Source organism: Oncorhynchus kisutch, linkage group LG17 (assembly GCF_002021735.2).
Source record: "Oncorhynchus kisutch isolate 150728-3 linkage group LG17, Okis_V2, whole genome shotgun sequence".
NCBI classification, from domain to species: domain Eukaryota; kingdom Metazoa; phylum Chordata; class Actinopteri; order Salmoniformes; family Salmonidae; genus Oncorhynchus; species Oncorhynchus kisutch.
In genome coordinates, this window is record NC_034190.2 from 26,281,098 (window position 1) to 26,301,138 (window position 20,041).

General features: G+C 42.0%; 1 protein-coding gene across 4 annotated transcripts in view; it reads left to right on the forward strand.

The window, feature by feature from the left end:
- Positions 1 to 4,924: 4,924 nt before the first annotated feature.
- LOC109907397 (phosphatase and actin regulator 4A) overlaps positions 4,925 to 20,041 on the forward strand; it is a 54,457-nt gene continuing 39,340 nt past the window's right edge. Inside the window, exons 1-2 of one of the 4 annotated variants that reach the window (XM_020505331.2) lie at positions 4,925 to 5,239; positions 17,722 to 17,764. In XM_020505331.2, coding sequence (XP_020360920.2) covers positions 17,752 to 17,764 — 13 coding nt within the window. In that variant the 5' untranslated portion in view covers positions 4,925 to 5,239; positions 17,722 to 17,751. Of the gene's footprint in view, positions 5,240 to 9,042; positions 9,138 to 13,453; positions 13,571 to 17,721; positions 17,765 to 18,223; positions 18,450 to 20,041 lie in introns of those variants that run through there. The other 3 variants (XM_031793461.1, XM_031793462.1, XM_031793463.1) reach the window with 3 other exon arrangements.

The following is a 20,041-nucleotide window of genomic DNA, read 5'->3' on the forward strand; positions in this document are numbered from 1 at the left end:
TTTGACCAAACAAGTCTTGCAGGCTCTAGTTTTATTTGTCTATTGCCTGGTTATATGGTCAGGAGCTGTAAAAAAAAAGACATAGAAAAAGTTGCAGCTGGCCCATGTCTTGCGATTCACTGTAAACAGAGGGATAATGTCAACAAGATGCATGCCAGTCTCTCTTGGATTAGGTAGAAGAAAAATGTACTGCATCACATGTTTTTATGTGATGAAAATGTGAAATTGTCTGTATTATCAATAACATACAGTTCTGACATACATGTGTGCCACCAGGGGTCTCTTTATGGTCCCCAAGTACAAAACAAATTTAAGGCAACGCACAGTATTGCATAGAGCAGGGATCTCCAACAGGTCTCCAACAGGTCAATCATCAAAATCAAATCAAATCAAATGTATTTATATAGCCCTTCATACATCAGCTGATATCTCAAAGTGCTGGACAGAAACCCAGCCTAAAACCCCAAACAGCAAGCAATGCAGGTGTAGAAGCACGGTGGCTAGGAAAAACTCCCTAGAAAGGCCAAAACCTAGGAAGAAACCTAGAGAGGAACCAGGCTATGTGGGGTGGCCAGTCTTCTGGCTGTGCCGGGTGGAGATTGTAACAGAACATGGCCAAGATGTTCAAATGTTCATAAATAACCAGCATGGTCAAATAATAATAATCACAGGCAGAACGGTTGAAACTGGAGCAGCAGCACGGCTAGGTGGACTGGGGACAGCAAGGAGTCATCATGTAAGGTAGTCCTGAGGCATGGTCCTAGGGCTCAGGTCCTCCGAGAGAGAGAAAGAAAGAGAGAAAGAGAGAATTAGAGAGAACATACTTAAATTCACACAGGACACCGGATAGGACATGAGAAGTACTCCAGACATAACAAACTGACACTAGCCCCAGAACAACAGCAAAGGACCTTGTGAAGATGCTGGAGGAAACAGGTACAAAAGTATCTATATCCACAGTAAAACGAGTCCTATTATCGACATAACCTGAAAGGCCCTTCAGCAAGGAAGAAGCCACTGCTCCAAAACCGCCATGAAAAAGCCAGACTACAGTTTGCAACTGCACATGGGGACAAAGATTGTACTTTTTGGAGAAAAGTCCTCTGGTCTGATGAAACAAAAATAGTACTGTTTGGCCGTAATGATCATCATTATGTTTGGAGGAAAAAGGGGGAGGCTTGCAAGCCGAAGAACACCATCCCAACCGTGAAGCAAGGGGGTGGCATCATCATGTTGTGGGGGTGCTTTGCTGGTGCACTTCACAAAATAGATGGCATCATGAGGAAGGAAAATTATGTGGATATATTGAAGCAACATCTCAAGACATCAGTCAAGAAGTCAAAGCTTGGTCGTAAATGGGTCTTCCAAATGGACAATGACCCCAAGCATACTTCCAAAGTTGTGGCAAAATGGCTTTAGGACAACAAAGTCAAGGTATTGGAGTTGCCATCACAAAGCCCTGACATCAATCCTATAGAAAATTTGTGGGCAGAACTCCAAAAGCGTGTGCGAGCAAGGAGGTCTACAAACCTGACTCATTTACACCAGCTCTGTCAGGAGGAATGGGCCACAATTCACCCAACCTATTGTGGGAAGCTTGTGGAAGGCTACCCGAAACGTTTGACCGAAGTTAAACAATTTAAAGACAATGCAACCAAATACTAATTGAGTGTATGTAAACTTCTGACCCACTTGGAATGTGATGATAGAAATAAAATCTGAAATAAATCATTCTCTCTACTATTATTCTGACATTTCACATTCTTAAAATAAAGTGGTGATCCTAACTGACCTAAGATGGAATTTCTACTAAGATTAAATGTCAGGAATTGTGAAAAACTGAGTTTAAATATACTTGGCTAAGGTGTATGTAAGCTTCCGACTTCCACTGTGTCTAATCAACGCAACATTGACATAGTCACTATTTTCTTAAAAAGCCAGCCAATTCATTTCCAGTAATATTGCCCCTGTCTGTCTATGGAGTGCACATTTTTCTATCAGTCCATGTGTAGCCTGTTGATGTGATAACTGTCTTGTGGGTTGACAGAAATACTTTCCCCAAAACCTTCTCAGTTAAATGTTAACTGCAAAGTGGGCTTAACTGGCAGAAGTACAGTATATCATGAGTAAGTACATCATTTGTATATATTATTTGTTAATTGCTAACTTTGCCATGAAATGAGCAGCAGCAGTATAGAACCATCTCTAGACAGGCACAGTAAAACAGCACATTCCTCACTCTCTAGATGTGCAATTAAAGTGCCAGATGCCCAATTAAAGGAGAATTACACCCCCCAAAAAATATTTTAAAAAAGCAAGATCTTTACTTTTTTATTTTACAGGGCCCGCTTTAAGTTGTTTACTAACCATTATTTGACCAGGTATATTGACAGAACTTTCTCTCGTACATTAAGGTCCCGGGAAAGAGTTGCAGGGGAGAGGAGAAGAGAAGGCTGTGCCTATTTGAAAGCTACACCAAAAACAACAACATTTTTCTTAAGTAGCTCTGATGCTAGATAAGATTGGAGACCACTGGTATAGATCCATAGATACAAGGAGCGCACTTCCATCTCAAATGACCCAGGCAAAGAGCAAAATCAGCTTTAAAAAAACAAATTAAACAACCCCTCACGGCTCAGGGGTTCTCAAACTGTTTGACCACTTTTGTGACAGAAAATTCATCAGGGGCCACCTCATACCTCGAGTGAGAAAAAAATTGTATACAAGGAGTTTTACTATGACTTCAGCAGTGCATGGTCGAATAAACCAAGTCTCGGGCTCTGGGAAGAAACATTTTAAAATACCATTTCTTGGCATCAGAGAGAAGATTTTGCCATTCTCAAGCTATTTTCCTGCAATTCCACACGCCTCTGATTGGGTAAAAAGGGGTTGGGCCTGGAGAAATGTAACCACTCTCAAATTCATAGCCAGAGCTAGTCCTGACAATCCATGATATCAACATTATAGTTTTAACAATGTTTTGAGGCTATACAGTGTTTGTTTACATTTACATTGGATACAAACATTGGAGTAAAACAAGCTTTTATTTTGCTGTTATTTTGGGTTCTGATGGGGTACAACAGTTGAACTAAGCTCATGAGGCCTTTGTAAGTTATATTCTTCAAGAATCAATGGGTATATAAGGGTATTCCATGCCAAAAATGAATGTAGCAAATAAGGCTTGAAGCTTTAAACTACAGAGGGTTTATGTAAAAAAAAAATGGGGGGGATAAAATAAATATTTTAAATTGAAAAATGTATAATTGGTGGAGCACTATGGATGACCAATATTCATAGCCTCCCAGGCCATTTAAATAGGGAACAATTTTGTTTTCAGCAGTTTTATTTCCATGATTGATGATGTAAAAACAAGAAATCAGCTTTCTATTCATTTTAATTTAGGAAATCTGTTCCCAAGTATTATGTTTTGCCTTCTTGCTGTCAATTTGAAGTCTGCAAATGATTTGTAATTATATTCCGGATTATCCCGGATGTACAGTATGTTTCCATTTATAGATTAATTGCTTGTAATTAGGGTTTGGAACTGAAATTATTTTCCAATCGTTCTGTTCCGAACAGAACCCCTTATTTTAAAAATTCCGTTCCAGTGTTCAGACCAACATTATAAAGTAACGGTTTGTATATAGTTACTTTTCATTCATAAAAAAAAAATGAGCTCATTATTTTACCTCAACAATTAGAACATGTTTAATTGATCAGTTAGGCTATTCCTAGCATCATAATTTCACTGAATTACAAAATGATATACTAGATTTGATATACAATTTTTGGAACATAAAATAACATTATTAACCAGTTCTCAAGATTTGAAAAAACAGATCTGTTCCCGAAACACTATAGATCGCTTTTGTTCCCGGTTCTGTTTCCTTTCCTCAAAAATTGTTGTTCTATGTCCAGCTTTCAGTTCTGTTCCCTGATTGGTTGTAATTATTTATTTATTTATTTAACCTTTATTTAACTAGGCAAGTCAGTTAAGAACAAATTCTTATTTTCAATGATGGCCTAGGAACAGTGGGTTAACTGCCTGTTCAGGGGAAAAACGAAAGATTTGTACCTTGTCAGCTCAGGGGTTTGTACTTGCAACCTTCCGGTTACTAGTCCAACGCTCTAACCACTAGGCTACCCTCCGCCCCATGTTATCATGTTGACTGTACAATCTACACACACACAATGCATAGCCCGGGTAGCCATTTGATTAGCTGCTCAGGAGTCTTATGACTTGGGGGTAAAAGCTTTTGAGGAGCCTTTTGGTCCTAGACTTGGCGCTCCGGTACCGCTTGCCATGCGGTAGCAGAGAGAACAGTTTATGACTGGGGTGGCTGGAGTCTGATATAAAGGTCCTGGATGGCAGGCAGTTTAGTCCCAGTGATGTACTGGGCCGCACACATTAGCCTCTGTAGTGCCTTGCGGTCAGAGGCTGAGCAGTTGCTGTACAAGGCAGTGATGCAACCATGCTCTCCATGTTGCAGTAAGTGTGAAGCACAAGTAAGGTGTGGCCTTACCTTTACCCTGCAATTTGACATAATGACCAGCAGAGATCAGCATACTCACATTTTTGACATAGTCCTGCAGCTGCACAACGAGCATTAGTGTAACATCAACAATGCAATCATACCACAATAAGATTAACATAGCATGATCGGTTAATTGCACACAAGGTTCAACCGAAATTTGCCTTCCGCTTTTAACCAGCCCACTCCGAAATACACGTTCAGTACCAGTCAAAAGTTTGGACACACCCACTTATTCAAGAGTTTTTCTTAATTTTACTATTTTCTACATTGTAGAATAACAGTGAAGACATCAACACTATGAAATAACACACCTGGAATCATGTTTAACACTGTGTAACTACATGATTCCATATGTGTTGTTTCACGTAATTGCAAAGGTGGAGCGCTTCATCTTGCACCTTCAGTGCGCCTGTGCGAACTAATCCCCGTACACCTTCGACAGCGATTTCTGAGCACTGTATTCAAATTGTTAGCTGGCTAGCTATGCAAGCTAATATTTATCTAAGCAGTGTAGCTATGTACAAATGAAAATGTATTGAATATACTAACCTGATAATAGTTGTTGCCTAGGTTTTAGTACTTTTGGTAGCTAAATTAGCTGGTTAGTTTAGCTAGTTCCGTCTGGCTTCAGTTGTGTTGATTGAACGACGTAGCCAGCTAACAAGGGATTTAAAGTCGAGCGAAGCAGGAAGCAGCTTTCAAAGGTAAGTGCAGCTAATGTTAGTTATTATATCTTATTTCTCAAGATACACAACTGTCTCGGTGAGAATGTACATGTATTGTGTTCATTGTTAGTTCATGAAAGTTGTTAACTGGTTAGCGAATATATAACTACACTAGTGATGAATTAGCCAGAACTCTGAAAGCTAGCCACCTGTTGCTACCTAGAGCAAGCTAACGTTAGCAATTGTGCTTGTAAACTATAGTGCTGTAGCTAGTCTATCACACCACTTGTTTGGTATCAATAAGCTATCTAGTTTTGCCATTAACTTTATAGTAAATCTATTCCGTCTCACTAAATGTTCCTATTTTAGTTAACCAGCTAGCTAGTTGATAAGCTAGTGCAACTAGATAGCTATCCAGGCAGGTTAGGTGCAGTGCACACCCCCATATTCCTTAAGACGTTTGGCTATTGTTTTGTGCCACTATAACGTTACATGACATAGTATTTAGTCGGCAAAATGTTGGTTAAATTGATGGTACGTTATTTAGTTGGCACATTAGTTATTTCTGTTTGGTGATAGACAGTCAGTGCCCTGCTGGTTTGGCCCAGGTAATTGAAGTAGACTTTGAGTTTAACCACCATTTCAGACTGTTTCCATCTGTATACCATCGAATAGGCCTAAAAGCAGTTGAGCAGACACACGCAAAAGTACCAACAAGGCGTTTTTAAATAGGCTAGATCTATTTTGTCTAGTAAAGCCATCAGTTGGATTGTTTTCAGGACATTGTGTCAACAAAAAAAACCTGTAGATAGACCCAGACAGTAACCTTGCTTCGTCCAGTAACACGCCATTGTTTACAGATTGCTCGTTGCGGACGACTCCGTAGCTTAGCATCCTTGATCAACCTATACTATTGTCCCACTTATCAAATTAAATTGTATTGGTCACATACACATGGTCAAGTGTAATGGGATGAATATGTAAATATGAGGATGGCGATGGCTGATGCAGGCAAGATGCAGTAGATGGTATAGAATACAGTATATACATATGAGTAATGTAGAATATGTAGACGTTATTAAAGTGGTGCTATTTAAAGTGCATAGTGATACATTTGTTAAATACATTTATTAAATGTATTAAAGTGGCCAATGATTTGAGTCTATGTTGACAGCAGCCACTATGTGTTAGTGGTGGCTGTTTAACAGTCTGATGGCCTTGAGATAGAAGCTGTTTTTCAGTCTCTCGGTCCCAGCTTTGATGCACATGTACTGACATCGTCTTCTGGATGATAGCGGGGTGAACAGGCAGTGGCCCGGCGGTTGTTGTCCCTGATGATATTTTTGGCTTTCCTGTGACATTGGATGCTATAGGTGTCCTGGAGGGCAGGTAGTTTGCCCCCGGTGATGCGTTGTGCAGACCGCACTACCCTCTGGAGAGCCTTGCGGTTGTGGGCGGAGCAGTTGCTGTACCAGGTGGTGATACAGCCCAACAGGATGCTCTCGACTGTGTATGTGCAAACGTTTAAGTGTTTTAGGTGACAAGCCAAATTTCTTCAGCCTCCTTCACCACGCTGTCTGTGTGTGGACCATTTCAGTTTGTCTGTGATGTGTACATCCAGGAACTTTAAACTTTCCACCTTCTCCACTGCTGTCCCGTCGATGTGGATAGTGGGGTGCTCCCTCTGCTGTTTCCTGAAATCTCGTTTTGTTGACGTTGAGTGAGAGGTTATTTTCCTGACTCCACACTCCCGAGGGCCCTCACCTTCTCCCTGCAGGCCATCTCATCGTTGTTGGTAATCAAGCCTAACACTGTAGTGTTGTCTGCAAACTTGATGATTGAGTTGGAGGTGTGCATGGCCACGCAGTCTTGGATGAACAGGGAGTACAGGAGAGGGCTGAGAACACACCCTTGTGGGCTCCTAGCGTTGAGGATCAGTGGGGTGGAGATGTCTTTTCCTACCCTCACCACCTGGGGGAGGCCCGTTAGAAAGTCCAGGACCCAGTTGCACAGGGCGGGGTCGAGACCCATGGTCTCGAGCTTGATGACGAGTTTGGAGGGTACTATGCTATTAAATGCTGAGCTGTAGTCAATGAACAGCATTCTTACGTCGGTATACCTCTTGACCAGATGGGATAAGGCTGATGGTGATTGTGTCATCTGGACTTTTTGTGGGGGATGTAAGCAAATTGGAATGGGTCTTGGGTATCAGGTAGGGTGGAGGTGATTTGATCCTTCATGATGACAGAAGTGAGCGCTACGGGGCCATAGTCATTTAGGTCAGTTACCGTAGCTTTCTTGGGAACAGGAACAATGGTGGCTATCTTGAAGCATGTGGGCCCAGCAGACTGGGATAGGGATTGATTGAATATGTCTGTAAACGTCAGCTAGCTGGTCTGCGCATGCTCTGAGGATGCGGCTAGGGATGCCCTCTGGGCCAGCAGCCTTGCGAGGGTTAACACGTTTAAATGTTTTACTCGCGTTGGCCATGGTGAAGGAGAGCCCACAGGCTTTGGTAGCGGGTCATGTCAGTAGCACTGTGTTGTCCTCTAAGCGAGCAAGGAAGTTGTTTAATTTGTCTTGGAGCAAGACGTCGATGTCCGCGACGGGGCTGGTTTTCTTTTTGTAATCTGTGATTGACTGTAGATCCTGCCACATACGTCTTGTGTTTGAGCTGTTGAATTGCAGCTCTACTTTGTCTCTATACTGACGCTTAGCTTGTTTGAATGCGAAGGGAATGGCTACACTGTTTGTATTCGGTCATGTTTCCAGTCGTCTTGCCATGATTAAACGTGGTGATTCATGTTTTCAGTTTTGCGCAAATGCTGCCATCTCACCGTTGTTTCTGGTTAGAGACGGTTTTTAATGATCACAGTGGGTACAACATCACCGATGCACTTGCTAATGAACTCGCTCACCTGGTCAGCGTATATGTCAATGTTGTTGTCTGTGGCTACTCGGAACATATCCCAGTCCACGTGATCAAAGCAATCTTGAAGCGGGGAATCCGATTGGTCAGACCACCGTTTCCCATACCATGGACGTTTTAGTTTCTGTCTACGGGCTGTGAGCAACTAAATGGAGTCATAGTCAGATTTGCTGAAAGGAGGGCGGGGTTGGGCTTTGTATGCATTGCGGAAGTTAGAGTAGCAATGGTCCAGAATGCTACCAGCTCGTGTCGCGCATTTGATATTCTGATAGAATTTAGGAAGGCTTGTTCTCAGATTAGCTTTGTTAAAATCCCCAGCTACAATACATCAATAAATGCAGCCTCAGGATATATGGTTTACATAGAGTCCAGTCAAGTTATTTTAGGGCCGTCGTAGAAATATTGGATATGCCTCTGTTGACGGGATACCGTTATTTTGGTGAAACCGAATAGGCTAGGTTGATCATGGATGCCAGGCTACGGAACCTTGCGCTACAAGACATATGTAAACAATGGCTCGTTGCGGGACGAAGCATACAGTAGCCCTTGAATATGGGCTCTTTTTCATAAGCCCCATCTGGATGAACTACAATTTAGTTTCACTGTTTTATAAGTTCTTGCAACTTGAGCAATGTCTCATTCAGCAGCATTATTATTAGTCTCTCGCAAATTTAATAAGCCTATGCCTAGTTCAGTTTCATCTCTCTGGTTTCATTATGCTTGTGATTTAAAACAATAAGTGTGTAACAATGTAAATCATGTCACTGGGTGTTTTAGTTTCCAAGAATTTAGAGTAGAGGAGCAAATACTTCTCAGGCATTCCATTGCATTCATTTTCTGCGTGTTCCAACAAGTGTCCACTGCCTTCAGTGCTGACTGGAGGTTGGAAAAAGCTCTGTAGCACAGGATACCTCAAGGTTTGTCTGACTTGTCAGGTTCTTCTAGAGAGAAGATGAAAGAAAGGGATTGTTTTACTACAGTTCTATCATATTGTGGGTCGTTTTAAAGGTAAGGCTCTGTATCTATAGGCTGCTTTAACACTGCCCTGCAAAAGGTGATGGAAGTCTAGTCTGGGTTCAAGTCCATGGTTTTAGGGAAGAGATTGGAATGTAATTTTTCAGGACAGAAAATTACAGAGTTCTTCGCTTTCCAATTCAGTGCCTGTCATCCATCACATCTAGGCTACCTTATAATAGGCCTTAATTTAGTTAATAATTGTTTGAAATGGAAAGTTAATGATATGTTTAATTATTGTTTCAGACCTATAATGCAACCCCCCCCCCCCCCCCCCCCCCCCAACTCTGTGTGTGGACATGGCCAGTGCTGGCCAGTGCTGCAGAATTAACTTGACACAATGGGTGATTGTGCCCACCCAGCAATATGCTTTACTCGGCTCTAGGAACAAGCCGTTAATAAGATGTCAGGGAGTACAGAACAGGCTGCACTGGTTGTCGCTCGCTACAATATTTCTGAAAGCTATCACACAATTAAAGTGGAGAGCAGCTGATTTAGCACCAGAAGGCATTTTATGTAGGCATTTTTAGCCTTATGCAGTTATTGCCCTCCTACAGTTCATGCATTACTATAGCCTAATAAGTAATACATTAATAATTTGGCAGGTGCTTATATTTGTCCCATCTCCCACAAGTGTGTATTATACGTATGTGTGAGTTGGAAATGTGTTTTTTGCATATCCCAACTACTCCTGAGACGCCCTAGGACAGTTGGGTCATGGCCAGGGTCTGGCATTATCAACAGCGACCCTGAAGCAATTATGTTTAGGTGCCTTGCTCAAGGGCACATCAACAGATCACCTTGTCTGCTCAGGGACTCAAACCAACGACCTTTCATTAACTGGCCCAGTGCTCTAACCGCTAGGCTACCTGCCACCCATGCAAGCTAGGTATGTATGTAATTGGCACAGTCAAGGGAGCACCCACACAGTGAAAGTACATACAATACTCTGATCACCTTACGAAATCTGGCTTCCTATGTTACTTTATTCCTTTCTGTGTAATTTTCTGCTTTCCTGAGGCAAGAGAGGACTCTAAAACAGTCACTCGTGTATGCAAACAACCTAAACATACCAGTAAGCACAGAGAGACAGGTCGTCACCTGCTCTGCTCGCTTACTTCTTTGACGCAATGTAAAATGGCGGTAGACAAAGGGGTGTGTGTGTAACTATCTGTTGCTTGTTCAAGTGTGGACCTGTTGTGGTGTATTATGGATCCCTCCCCCTTTCCCTCAGAACAGCCTCAATCTGTCGGGCATGGACTCAAAAAGGTGTCTAGTCTTCCACAGGGATGCTGGCCATGTTGACCCCAGTGCTTCCCACAGTTGTCAAGTTGGCTGGATGTCCTTTGGGTAGTGGACCATTCTTGATACACATTGGAAGCTATTGAGCATGAAAAACCCAGCTGTGTTGTAGTTCTTCAAACAAACCAGTGAGCCTGGCACCTACTACCATAACCTGTTCAAAGGCACTTTAATCTCTTCTTGCCCATTCACCCTCTGAATGGCATACATACACAATCCATGTCTCAAGGCTTAAAATCCTACTTTAACCTGTCTCCTCCCCTTCATCTACACTGATTTGAAGTGGATTTAACAAGTGACACCAATAAGGGATCACAGCTTTCACCTGGTCAGTCCATGTCATGGAAAGAGCAGGTGTTCTTAATGTTTTGCTCACTCAGTGTAGGTCTACAAATAAATAGCCTACTGATTATCCCATTAAATATAGGAAAAGCAGAGTAACCAGGGCCAGGCAGACACTTTGCAGGCTCTGTCTAGTTCCACCAAGTGCCTGATGATCCGGCTGGCAGTGGGGATTAGTTGGGCGGCTAATTTAAGTGGTGTACAGAGTGGCATACAGACGGACACTGCTACTGCTGTGAGGAATGACTTCACGTGTGTGCGTCTGTGTACACTACAGTAACACTGGACTAGTCTCCAAACCGGTTAGACAGAGCACAGCTGACCAGGCGTGAGATTGCTGCAACTGCAACAGGACAACTTAGCCCGACTGTTCTATGAATGATTTATTTCGGCTAAATTAGTGTTCAGGTTCAGTAGTTCAAGCAGTGTGTTTTTGGTGTTGTCACTCTTCATGATTAGGGCTGTGACTGTAATTGAATGAGTGTAACTGACGGTTATGAATGAAGACCACCATTTAAATAAAATAACCGTCAAAGTTGTTTAAATAGGTGTTTTTTGTATAAACTATTTTCTTGTAGTTAAACTTCACCTAATAGCGGGATTGTTTACTAATGATTTATAAGCAGTTATGGAAACTTAATCTCTTTCCATCTGTCTGATGCTCGTTCAGCTAATTCGCTAGTTGTGCGTGGGTGTAGGAGTGCTAGCATATAGGATGTGTAAACTTTTAATACAATGCACATTTCCATTGCTTGCTAGTGAATAAATTGGTCTTTTCAAACCGGTTGGATGTGTCTGACTGTTCATTAACTATTCAACAGCAGTCGACAAGGTTGTTATGGCTATGAGGCCACTAATGTTGTCAAATGGACAAGGCGCCAATCCTCTCCAACCTGGCATGGTTTCATTTGATACGAAACTGTAATTTATAAATAGGCTATGGACGTGTGTATTTGTTTCTATTTTAATGATTGTCAATGTCATACTGTTGCATAGCTGTCTCTCTCCCCTTCATACTTTCCTTGTCAATTCATTATCTTATAGGCTTTCTGAAAGTAGGCTAAGGTAGGGCCAGGTTTTTTAATACCTTTTTAAGGAAATTAGAAATATTTGCTCTTGTGTCCGACATACGCTGATGGCTTTGATTGACGGGTCCTTTTACGGGAGTGTGAGTTGGCTGATTCTCTCTATAGGCCTAGATGTCCATTCAGGAAGTTTCCTAAAGTAGCCTGTCTGTATTATCTATTTTTATAAGAATGATTTAATCTTGTAAAAGGCCTATTTTCAGAAAAGGCCCTTTCTCACCAAATCTGTTATTTTCGTCTGAATAATTAGGAAGAAAAAAAAAACATACAAGCACTTCCTGTTTATTACCCCGTTCACACCAATTGTGAAATATCGTCCTGCCACAGTCTGTCAATTATTTATTCGGAACAGGTTAGGGTTTTGCGTCTTTTCACATGTGAAAATAAGTTGGCCAATAGAAATGATCTCAGACACTGCCACTGACATGTCGGTGGGTACATTGTGTGAATTAATTTCTCTCTGCTTGTTTTTTTTAAAACATTTGCATTGCATCAGTGAAGCAAGGTATCAATTTAGCCAATGTAGTCTCATTACCCCAGTGCTAGGCTACACGTCGCTCTCACTATTTAAACTTCCCCACCAGTTCATTGCCAACGCAAGAGGTTCGATCGATGCTTCTCTCCTCGAATAGGGCTAGACCTATTAGTTAAAAAAAATGGCTATGGACAGGCTGATCATTAGGCTATGGACAGGCTGATCATTAGGCTATGGACAGGTTGATCATTAGGCTATGGACAGGCTGATCATTAGGCTATGGACAGGCTGATCATTAGGCTATGGACAGGCTGCGTGCATGTGTTTCTATTTTCTAATGGTTGTCAATTTTGTCTTCATGCCTGTCACAGCTGTCTCTTTTAAAACTTCCTCGTCAATTTATATAATGGGCTGCATTGGTTTGGCTGGGTCAGGAATCCCAGACACTACTACTGACTGGGGACGTTACAAGGCCTATGGCCTTCTGAAGTGAGTAAGTTACCTAGCTGTCGGCCCCAGTCATGCTCACTGGGCACCTTGCCAGCAGGGGTGTTACCTTCTGATTGATATGTAGGTCAAAGACTTGACTTCCTGTTTGAGCTCTGGGCCATTTTCACAAGGTGAATGTTGATGAATGTTGCAAATAGAAATGGCATAAATAGAGCCTTATTCTACATTTCAGGGAGGCATGTTTGTTCTACATGACATATTTCTACCTGGACGTTTCACAACATTCCACCAAGATGAACGCAGCCCTTTTTCTGCTCAGGTTGGTCACATGAGCAGCAGGGAGGGAATGTTTGTTTTGGTCAGTGGACTTCGGTCAGGGACTACTACATTCCAAAGTGCATCAAAGGGCCGATACTGTACCTACCACAAACCGCCCGCCCATTTTCTGCAACGATAGGCCAGGGCCACACCTACTCCACACGGCCAATCAAATCACAAGCTAGGCGACCACAGCATTCTTTGTTGCTGCGGTGACCGTTCAACTCAGTGGCGATCGGCCCTTTGTGGTGATCAACTTTGTCAGATCCTGATCCAGCCCTGGGTCTGGGTGCGTCTGCCTCAATGAACAAACACTCCTACTGACTGTCTCTCAGTTCAAAGAGCAGCTCTGAGCCTCCCTGGATACCCACTAAAGCTGTCCTTAGTTGTGATTACAGGAAAAGTACCTGATCTCTTGAAGAGGTGATTGTTCCTGCGGGCCACATATACAGACAGTAGGCTTCCATTTAATACAATAAGTCACTGGCTGCGCTTGTCTTGTCCCATTGTCCAGAATAGAAAATAACTAACGGGTGTTTTGCTAAAATATTGTTTGTGTCATGTAGTAGGTTATAGCTTAGTAGTAAAGAAACTAGATCTTTCCCGAAGTAAAACATGTATATTTGTTGACTGAGTCATCTTTTCTTTTGACCAGTCGATTGGCGGAACTTTTTTACCCGTGTACAGTACCAGTCAACAGTTTGGACACACCTACTCATTCAAGGGTTTTTCTTTATTTTTACTATTTTCTACATTGTAGAATAATAGTGAAGACATCAAAACTATGAAATAACACACATGAAGTCATGTAGTAACCAAAAAAGTATTTAACAAATGAAAATATACTTGACATTCCTCAAAGTAGCCACTCTTTGCCTTGATGACAGATTTCCACAGTCTTGGCATTCTCTCAACCAGCTTCATGAGTTAGTCACCTGGAATGCATTTAAATTAACAGGTGTGCCTTGTTAATTTGTGGAATTTCTTTCTTTCCTTAATGTGTTTGAGCCAATCAGTTGTGTTGTAACGAGGTAGGGTTGGTATACAGAACAGCCCTATTTGCTAAAAGACCAACTCCATATTATGGCAAGAACTGGTCAATTAAGCAAAGAGAAACCACACTGGTATTGGCACGACACAAAAAGAACCCACCTTGTATTTAGTTTTGTTGACATTTGGAAAGTTGTGCGAAAAAAAATATTTTTCCATCAGGCCGGTGATGACATTTCTTACTTCACTCACATAAAATGTTTGATGGAAACCTGGTCAGAGCAACAACAAAAAAAACATTCCCTATTCAACCCCTGCTCTCTTCACCTGACACATGTATCCATCACATGCACGTGACCAATGGGGCTTACCTATGCCTATCATAATCGCATCAATAAGTTGTTTATAAGAAACTCCGAACACTGTAATACATGTCAGCAAAATGGATGCGGATGACAGGAAAAATAACCTCTAAAAGGGGAATGTTTACTGGTTGCTCAGGAGGGAAAGACAGATGAGTGGATGAAGTTTGACTGAACTGCAGAACGTAAGAAGCTCTGTGTTCATATTGTGTGCCAAACAGGTGCTGTTACAATACAATACATTTTCTTCTGACCATTTGGAACAGTGTAAACAATAAATATATTATAAGCATACTTTTTTTTTGTAAAGCCTTTTATTATAGCAAAGACTAAAAACAGCCGCATGCATACGTGAATGCAATTGCCGACATGGAACAGATGAATTCTTTAGGGTAATTACTCAAGGCTCCCTTTATTTCATTTTAAAACTAAAATTGCATTTCGAATCATGAATGACTCCTATGCTGTGAACTTGAACAAATGAATGATTGATTGGTACAGTAACCTATATATTGACATATAGGCCTCGGTAAGTTACGGTATTAAGACAGCTCAACAGGATGCGCTCTTAGGCCTACAGCTCGATGGTGGTTATACAAGGCTGCCATACTAAGCCTGCGAATGATAATGACATGATTTATTGTTATAATGATGATGGTCGTAATAATAACAATGAGATCAAGAAAAAGGAGGAAAATGGGGTCAACTCTAAAAGAAACCCTACATGTTATTGCCTCCACACATGTTCTTAATAACCAGAAGCTGTGCAGCTGGTACTGTGGGTGTAATTGGTTATGGTTGGAAATCAGCTGGTTGTAATTGGCTAACATACATTGAGGACCTGTGATGCAACCCTGCTTGGATCTGTTCTCTAAAAGCCTGGAGCACATCAACAAGTCAGCTGACTGCTTTTGGCTGGGTTAGCAACATTTTAGTTTAAAACCCAGACAATTCACATGACATTGGTTCGTTCCTCCATCACCTGGGTCTCTTTTCATATGGCCACAAATTTCAGATCTGGCTCAGACAGAAACTAATTGCTTGATAGCGACAGGTGTTTACATTTTGCCAGTGTAATGAAATTAGTTTTGACTTGGCCAGGCGTCACCTGTCTGACTCATGGCTAGGCTGACTAATGCACAATTATGTCACAGCTGCTGGCTCAAGCTAGTCTTTTTAGAAGTCATCCTCTTCCACTTCCATCTGCTCTCTGATCATTTACACTGAGCCAATCTGAGTCTGGACTAGCTTGTGGAAAACTACATTGATTTGCTACTATCCCGTATGCCCAGAGTCCTACATTTTAATCTGAGGTGTGTTTCTGTGTCGTGTGGAAAGCTCAACATCGATTTCCTCCTGTCTTGTGTGTGTGACGAGTCCATAACACAGTGAGCACCACAAGTTGGTTGCACTGCCTGCTAACTGAGGATCAAGGGCCATGTTAATAACTAGGGAAGGCTAGGGAAGGTGAGAGAGTGATTTCTAAGCTACTCATTCAAGTGTTTCTATTTATTTGTACTATTTTCTACATTGTAGAATAATAGTGAAGACAAACTTTGAAATAACACATGGAATCCTGTAGTAACCAAAATTGTTAAACAAATCAAATACGTTTTATATTTGAGATTCTTCAAAGTGGCCACTCTTTGCCTTGACGACAGCTTTCCACACTTGGCATTCTCTCAACCAGCTTCACCTGGAATGCTTTTCCAACCGTTTTGATGGAGCACATATTGACTGCTTTTCCTTCACTCAGTGGTCCAACTCTTCCCAAACCTTCTCAATTGGGTTGAGGTCAGGTTATTCAGCACTCCATCACTCTCCTTCTTGATCAAATAACCCTTACACAGCCTGGAGGTGTGTTGGGTCATTGTCCTGTTGAAAATAAATAATAATCCTACTAAGCCCAAACCAGATGCGATGCTGTATTGCTACAGAATGTTGTGGTAGCCATGGTGGTTAAGTGTGCCTTGAATTCTAAATAAGTCACTGACAGTGTCCCCAGGAAAGCACCCCCCACAAATCAAACCACCACCTCCATGCTTCACGGTGGTAACCACGCATGTGGAGATCATGCGTTCTCCTACTCTGCTTCTCACAAAGACAGTGGTAGGAACCAAAAATCGCACATTTGGATTTATCAGTCCAAAGGACAGATTTCCACCGGTCTAATGTCCATTGCTTGTGTTTCTTGGCCCAAGCAAGTCTCTTCTTCTTACTGGTGTCCTTTTAGTGGTGGTTTCTTTGCAGCAATTTGACCATAAAGGCCTGAATCACACAGTCTCCTCTGAACAGTTGATGTTGAGATGTATCTGTTACTTGAACTCTGAAGCTTTTATTTGGGCTGCAATTTATGAGGCTGATAACTCTAATGAACTTATCCTCTGTAGCAGAGGTAACTCTGGGTCTTCCATTCCTGTGGCCAGTTTCATCATAGCGCTTGATTGTTTTTGACTGCACTTGAAGAAACTTTAGAAGTTGTTAATGTTCTGGCTTGACTGACCTTTCAGGTCAGTCAAAGTATGGATGGACTGTTACTCTTAGCTTATTTAAGCTGTTCTTGCCATAATATGGACTTTGTCTTTTACCAAATAGGGCTATCTTCTGTATACCCCCCTACCATGTCACAACACAACTGATTGGCTCAAACGCATTAAGAAGGAAAGAAATTCCACAAATGACTTAACACGGCCAACCTGTTAATTTAAATGCGTTCTAGGTGACTACCTCATGAAGCTGGTTGAGAGAATGCCAAGAATGTGCTTAGCTGTCAAGGCAAAGGGTGGATACTTTGAAGAAACTTTACTATGTTGAAAATAGTAAAAATACAGAAGCCCTTGATTGAGTAGGTGTGTCCCAAATTTTGACTGGTACTGTATATTAGACTAGTTATTAATTTTACAGTAACTAAACTGCTCCTTCCTGGCTTTGTGGCCTGTCTGGTGTCTGTTGGGGTAGATGAGAGGTAAGCACCACTTTACTACTCTGTGGCTCCTCTCCTCCTCTTACAGACTGAATGCTCTGCCTGCTAGAAAGATGATCTGATGTGGTGTGAATTACTCTTTTTACACACACACGCTCTTATCTGAGGTATAAGGACCTCTGACCACAGTCATGCAGGATGAGGGTGGCTAGGTCAAACAAATGTCTAATTAGGCCATGTCATTTATATTGTCTGTATATGTCTGTATATTTTAATCTACTCGTTCTACTTCCTCATTTGCTCTGCTTCTTCCTTTTTTTGTCTGACTCAGGAGCTGCTGACTACTGGCCTTTGGACTGTGATGGAAAATCGTGGTAAGAAAAGTATGATTTCAATTCAGGCCTAAATTCTATCCTAGCCTACTGATTTATGAAAATGGATTTAGCCTAGCTGTAGTAGTGTGGCATGCCTTTTACTGTTTGAATGGCTTGGCTCTTATTGTCTAGGAAAATTTAGATTTTGTTTGTGGTGGTCTTTGCTTTTGCCCTCAGTCAAAACATCTGAAAACACACACATAAGAGTGTTCTAACCTAGCTAGATGTTATAAGTGTTGCATGTTACTGTGGTGTGCTTTGGAGATTACCATCAGGAATGGTATCAGGAAAGCCGAAAGTGGGGAGTCAACACTAACAGTGTAAAGTGCGAAGTTGCCTGTGCTGGGTAAGCGATACTAGCCTGTCCTATCCGTTAGGGGTTGGGTGCAGCATGACGCATGGCTCTGTTGACAGGGGCTATCTGGTTGGGCCTTTCTCCCAGCAGAGGACACACTTGTAAAGGTTAGGAAGCAGCTCAGTTTTTTTTTTACCAGCCCCACGCAGCCTTGGCTATAGTCTCTAGTTTCAACTGCGGAAGGACCTCCATGTGAGTCCATGGAAGAGGAGACAGTATCAAGTACAGTCTCGTTAGTGTCTCCCTGTCGCAGACCGATCGGTTGTGTTCTATCGTTGGATGTATTGTCTGTTTATTGATCTCTGAAAGGCCTAGCAATGGCTGTACGATGTGAGTAAAATGCTGTTTCTGTTTGTGATTTCTCTGTTCTGTTCTTGTGTTCAATTGTTTTTACAAAATTTTTATTTGTTTGAAACTGGTGAACAATGTCAAAGTTATTTGTGAGGCAGTTTTATCAAGCAGAGTCTAAAAGACTGAACTTGACAACTGAATTGGGGAGCGGTGTGATTGTTTGTACTTTAAGCTGCCCGAGATATTTTGATAGGCGCTGTATGTGTGGCCTCCTTTGGTCTTCCTAAGCCAGGCAGTGAAAGACGTGGGGGCTGGTCTGCTGCAGTTCTGGACAGGTCAGGGCAGTGTCCTGGTTGACCAACACACAAAAACAAATGTTGTCACAATGCAGTGAAATGTGTTGTTTTACAGGGTCAGCCAAAGTACTACGGCACCCCTGGAGCAAATTGGGCTTAAGTGACTTATACCCCCCTTGTCGGCTCAGGTATTCGAACCAGCGACCGTTGGGTTGCTAGGCTACCTGCCACTATTAGGCTTAGAGGAACAGACACACAGTCACCAGCTAGGACAGAATAGAAGGCCAGATCTACTCAACTCTGACCCTGGCTGGCTTTCTGACCCTTGCTGCCCTAGTGGCCCAGCTCAGTATAAATACACCTGACTGATTTGATTTCCTCCCTGTCTCTTAAACAGTTTTTAACGGAGGTGTTTAAACCGGACTGATTCCTTCCCCAGCATAGTGCCCAGAGCTGTACAGGGCTCTGATGGGGCCTTTTATATCAGTGGTTTTGGCAGTGACTGGAGTGACATGGTCAGTGGCAGTAAATCAATCTATTTGTATAGTCATGTAAGCAATAAGAACATTCTCTTGCCCTTGACTCCTGTATTGTGTGTGACTTGATGATGATTCATCAGTATTATGGAATTTGTATTGTGTTGAGTCATGCACTAGCCTATTTTTATTCAGCTCAAACAAATAAACGTTTTTGTTATCACAGATATTCCTTTGATAATAGTCAATAAGGCCGGTATGGATCCATGTAGGGACCAGCTGACAGCCAGCGCTGGTTCCCAGATTAGGACGTTGTATCAAAAAGCTGACCTATAGCCTCGCATTCCTAACATTCCTGCCTGTCATTTCCTCTTGAGCGAGGGCTCAGTGTCTTGAATTTACCTCTAGAGGGAGCTACTGTGTTCTGCACTGTGGCTCAACAGAGGCAAACAGGTTTTTGAATCGAGTAGTGTCAGATTTGAAAAGACGCACACTCAATCTTTTTTTATTTTTAAGTCAAGGTCATTCACTGTAGACAATCACACACTGACTACATTCAGAGCAGTAAACAGTTGGCTACTTTTATAGGTTACACTCTGTATTCAAAATAGCACTGTTTGAAACATTGACAGGTTTGAACAAGTGTCAAGTAAGTTATCGTTCCAAGAATTGTGACACCTGTAACTGAACGGTTTAGGAATGTGTCAACAAACTGCACATTCCCACAGCCAACTAGTCTGTAAATCATTCATTGGTTATGGTGGACCTTTGTAGCTCAGTTGGTAGAGCATGTCACTTGTAACGCCAGGGCAGTGGGTTCAATTCCCGAGACCAGGCCATACGTAACAAACCAAAAAAA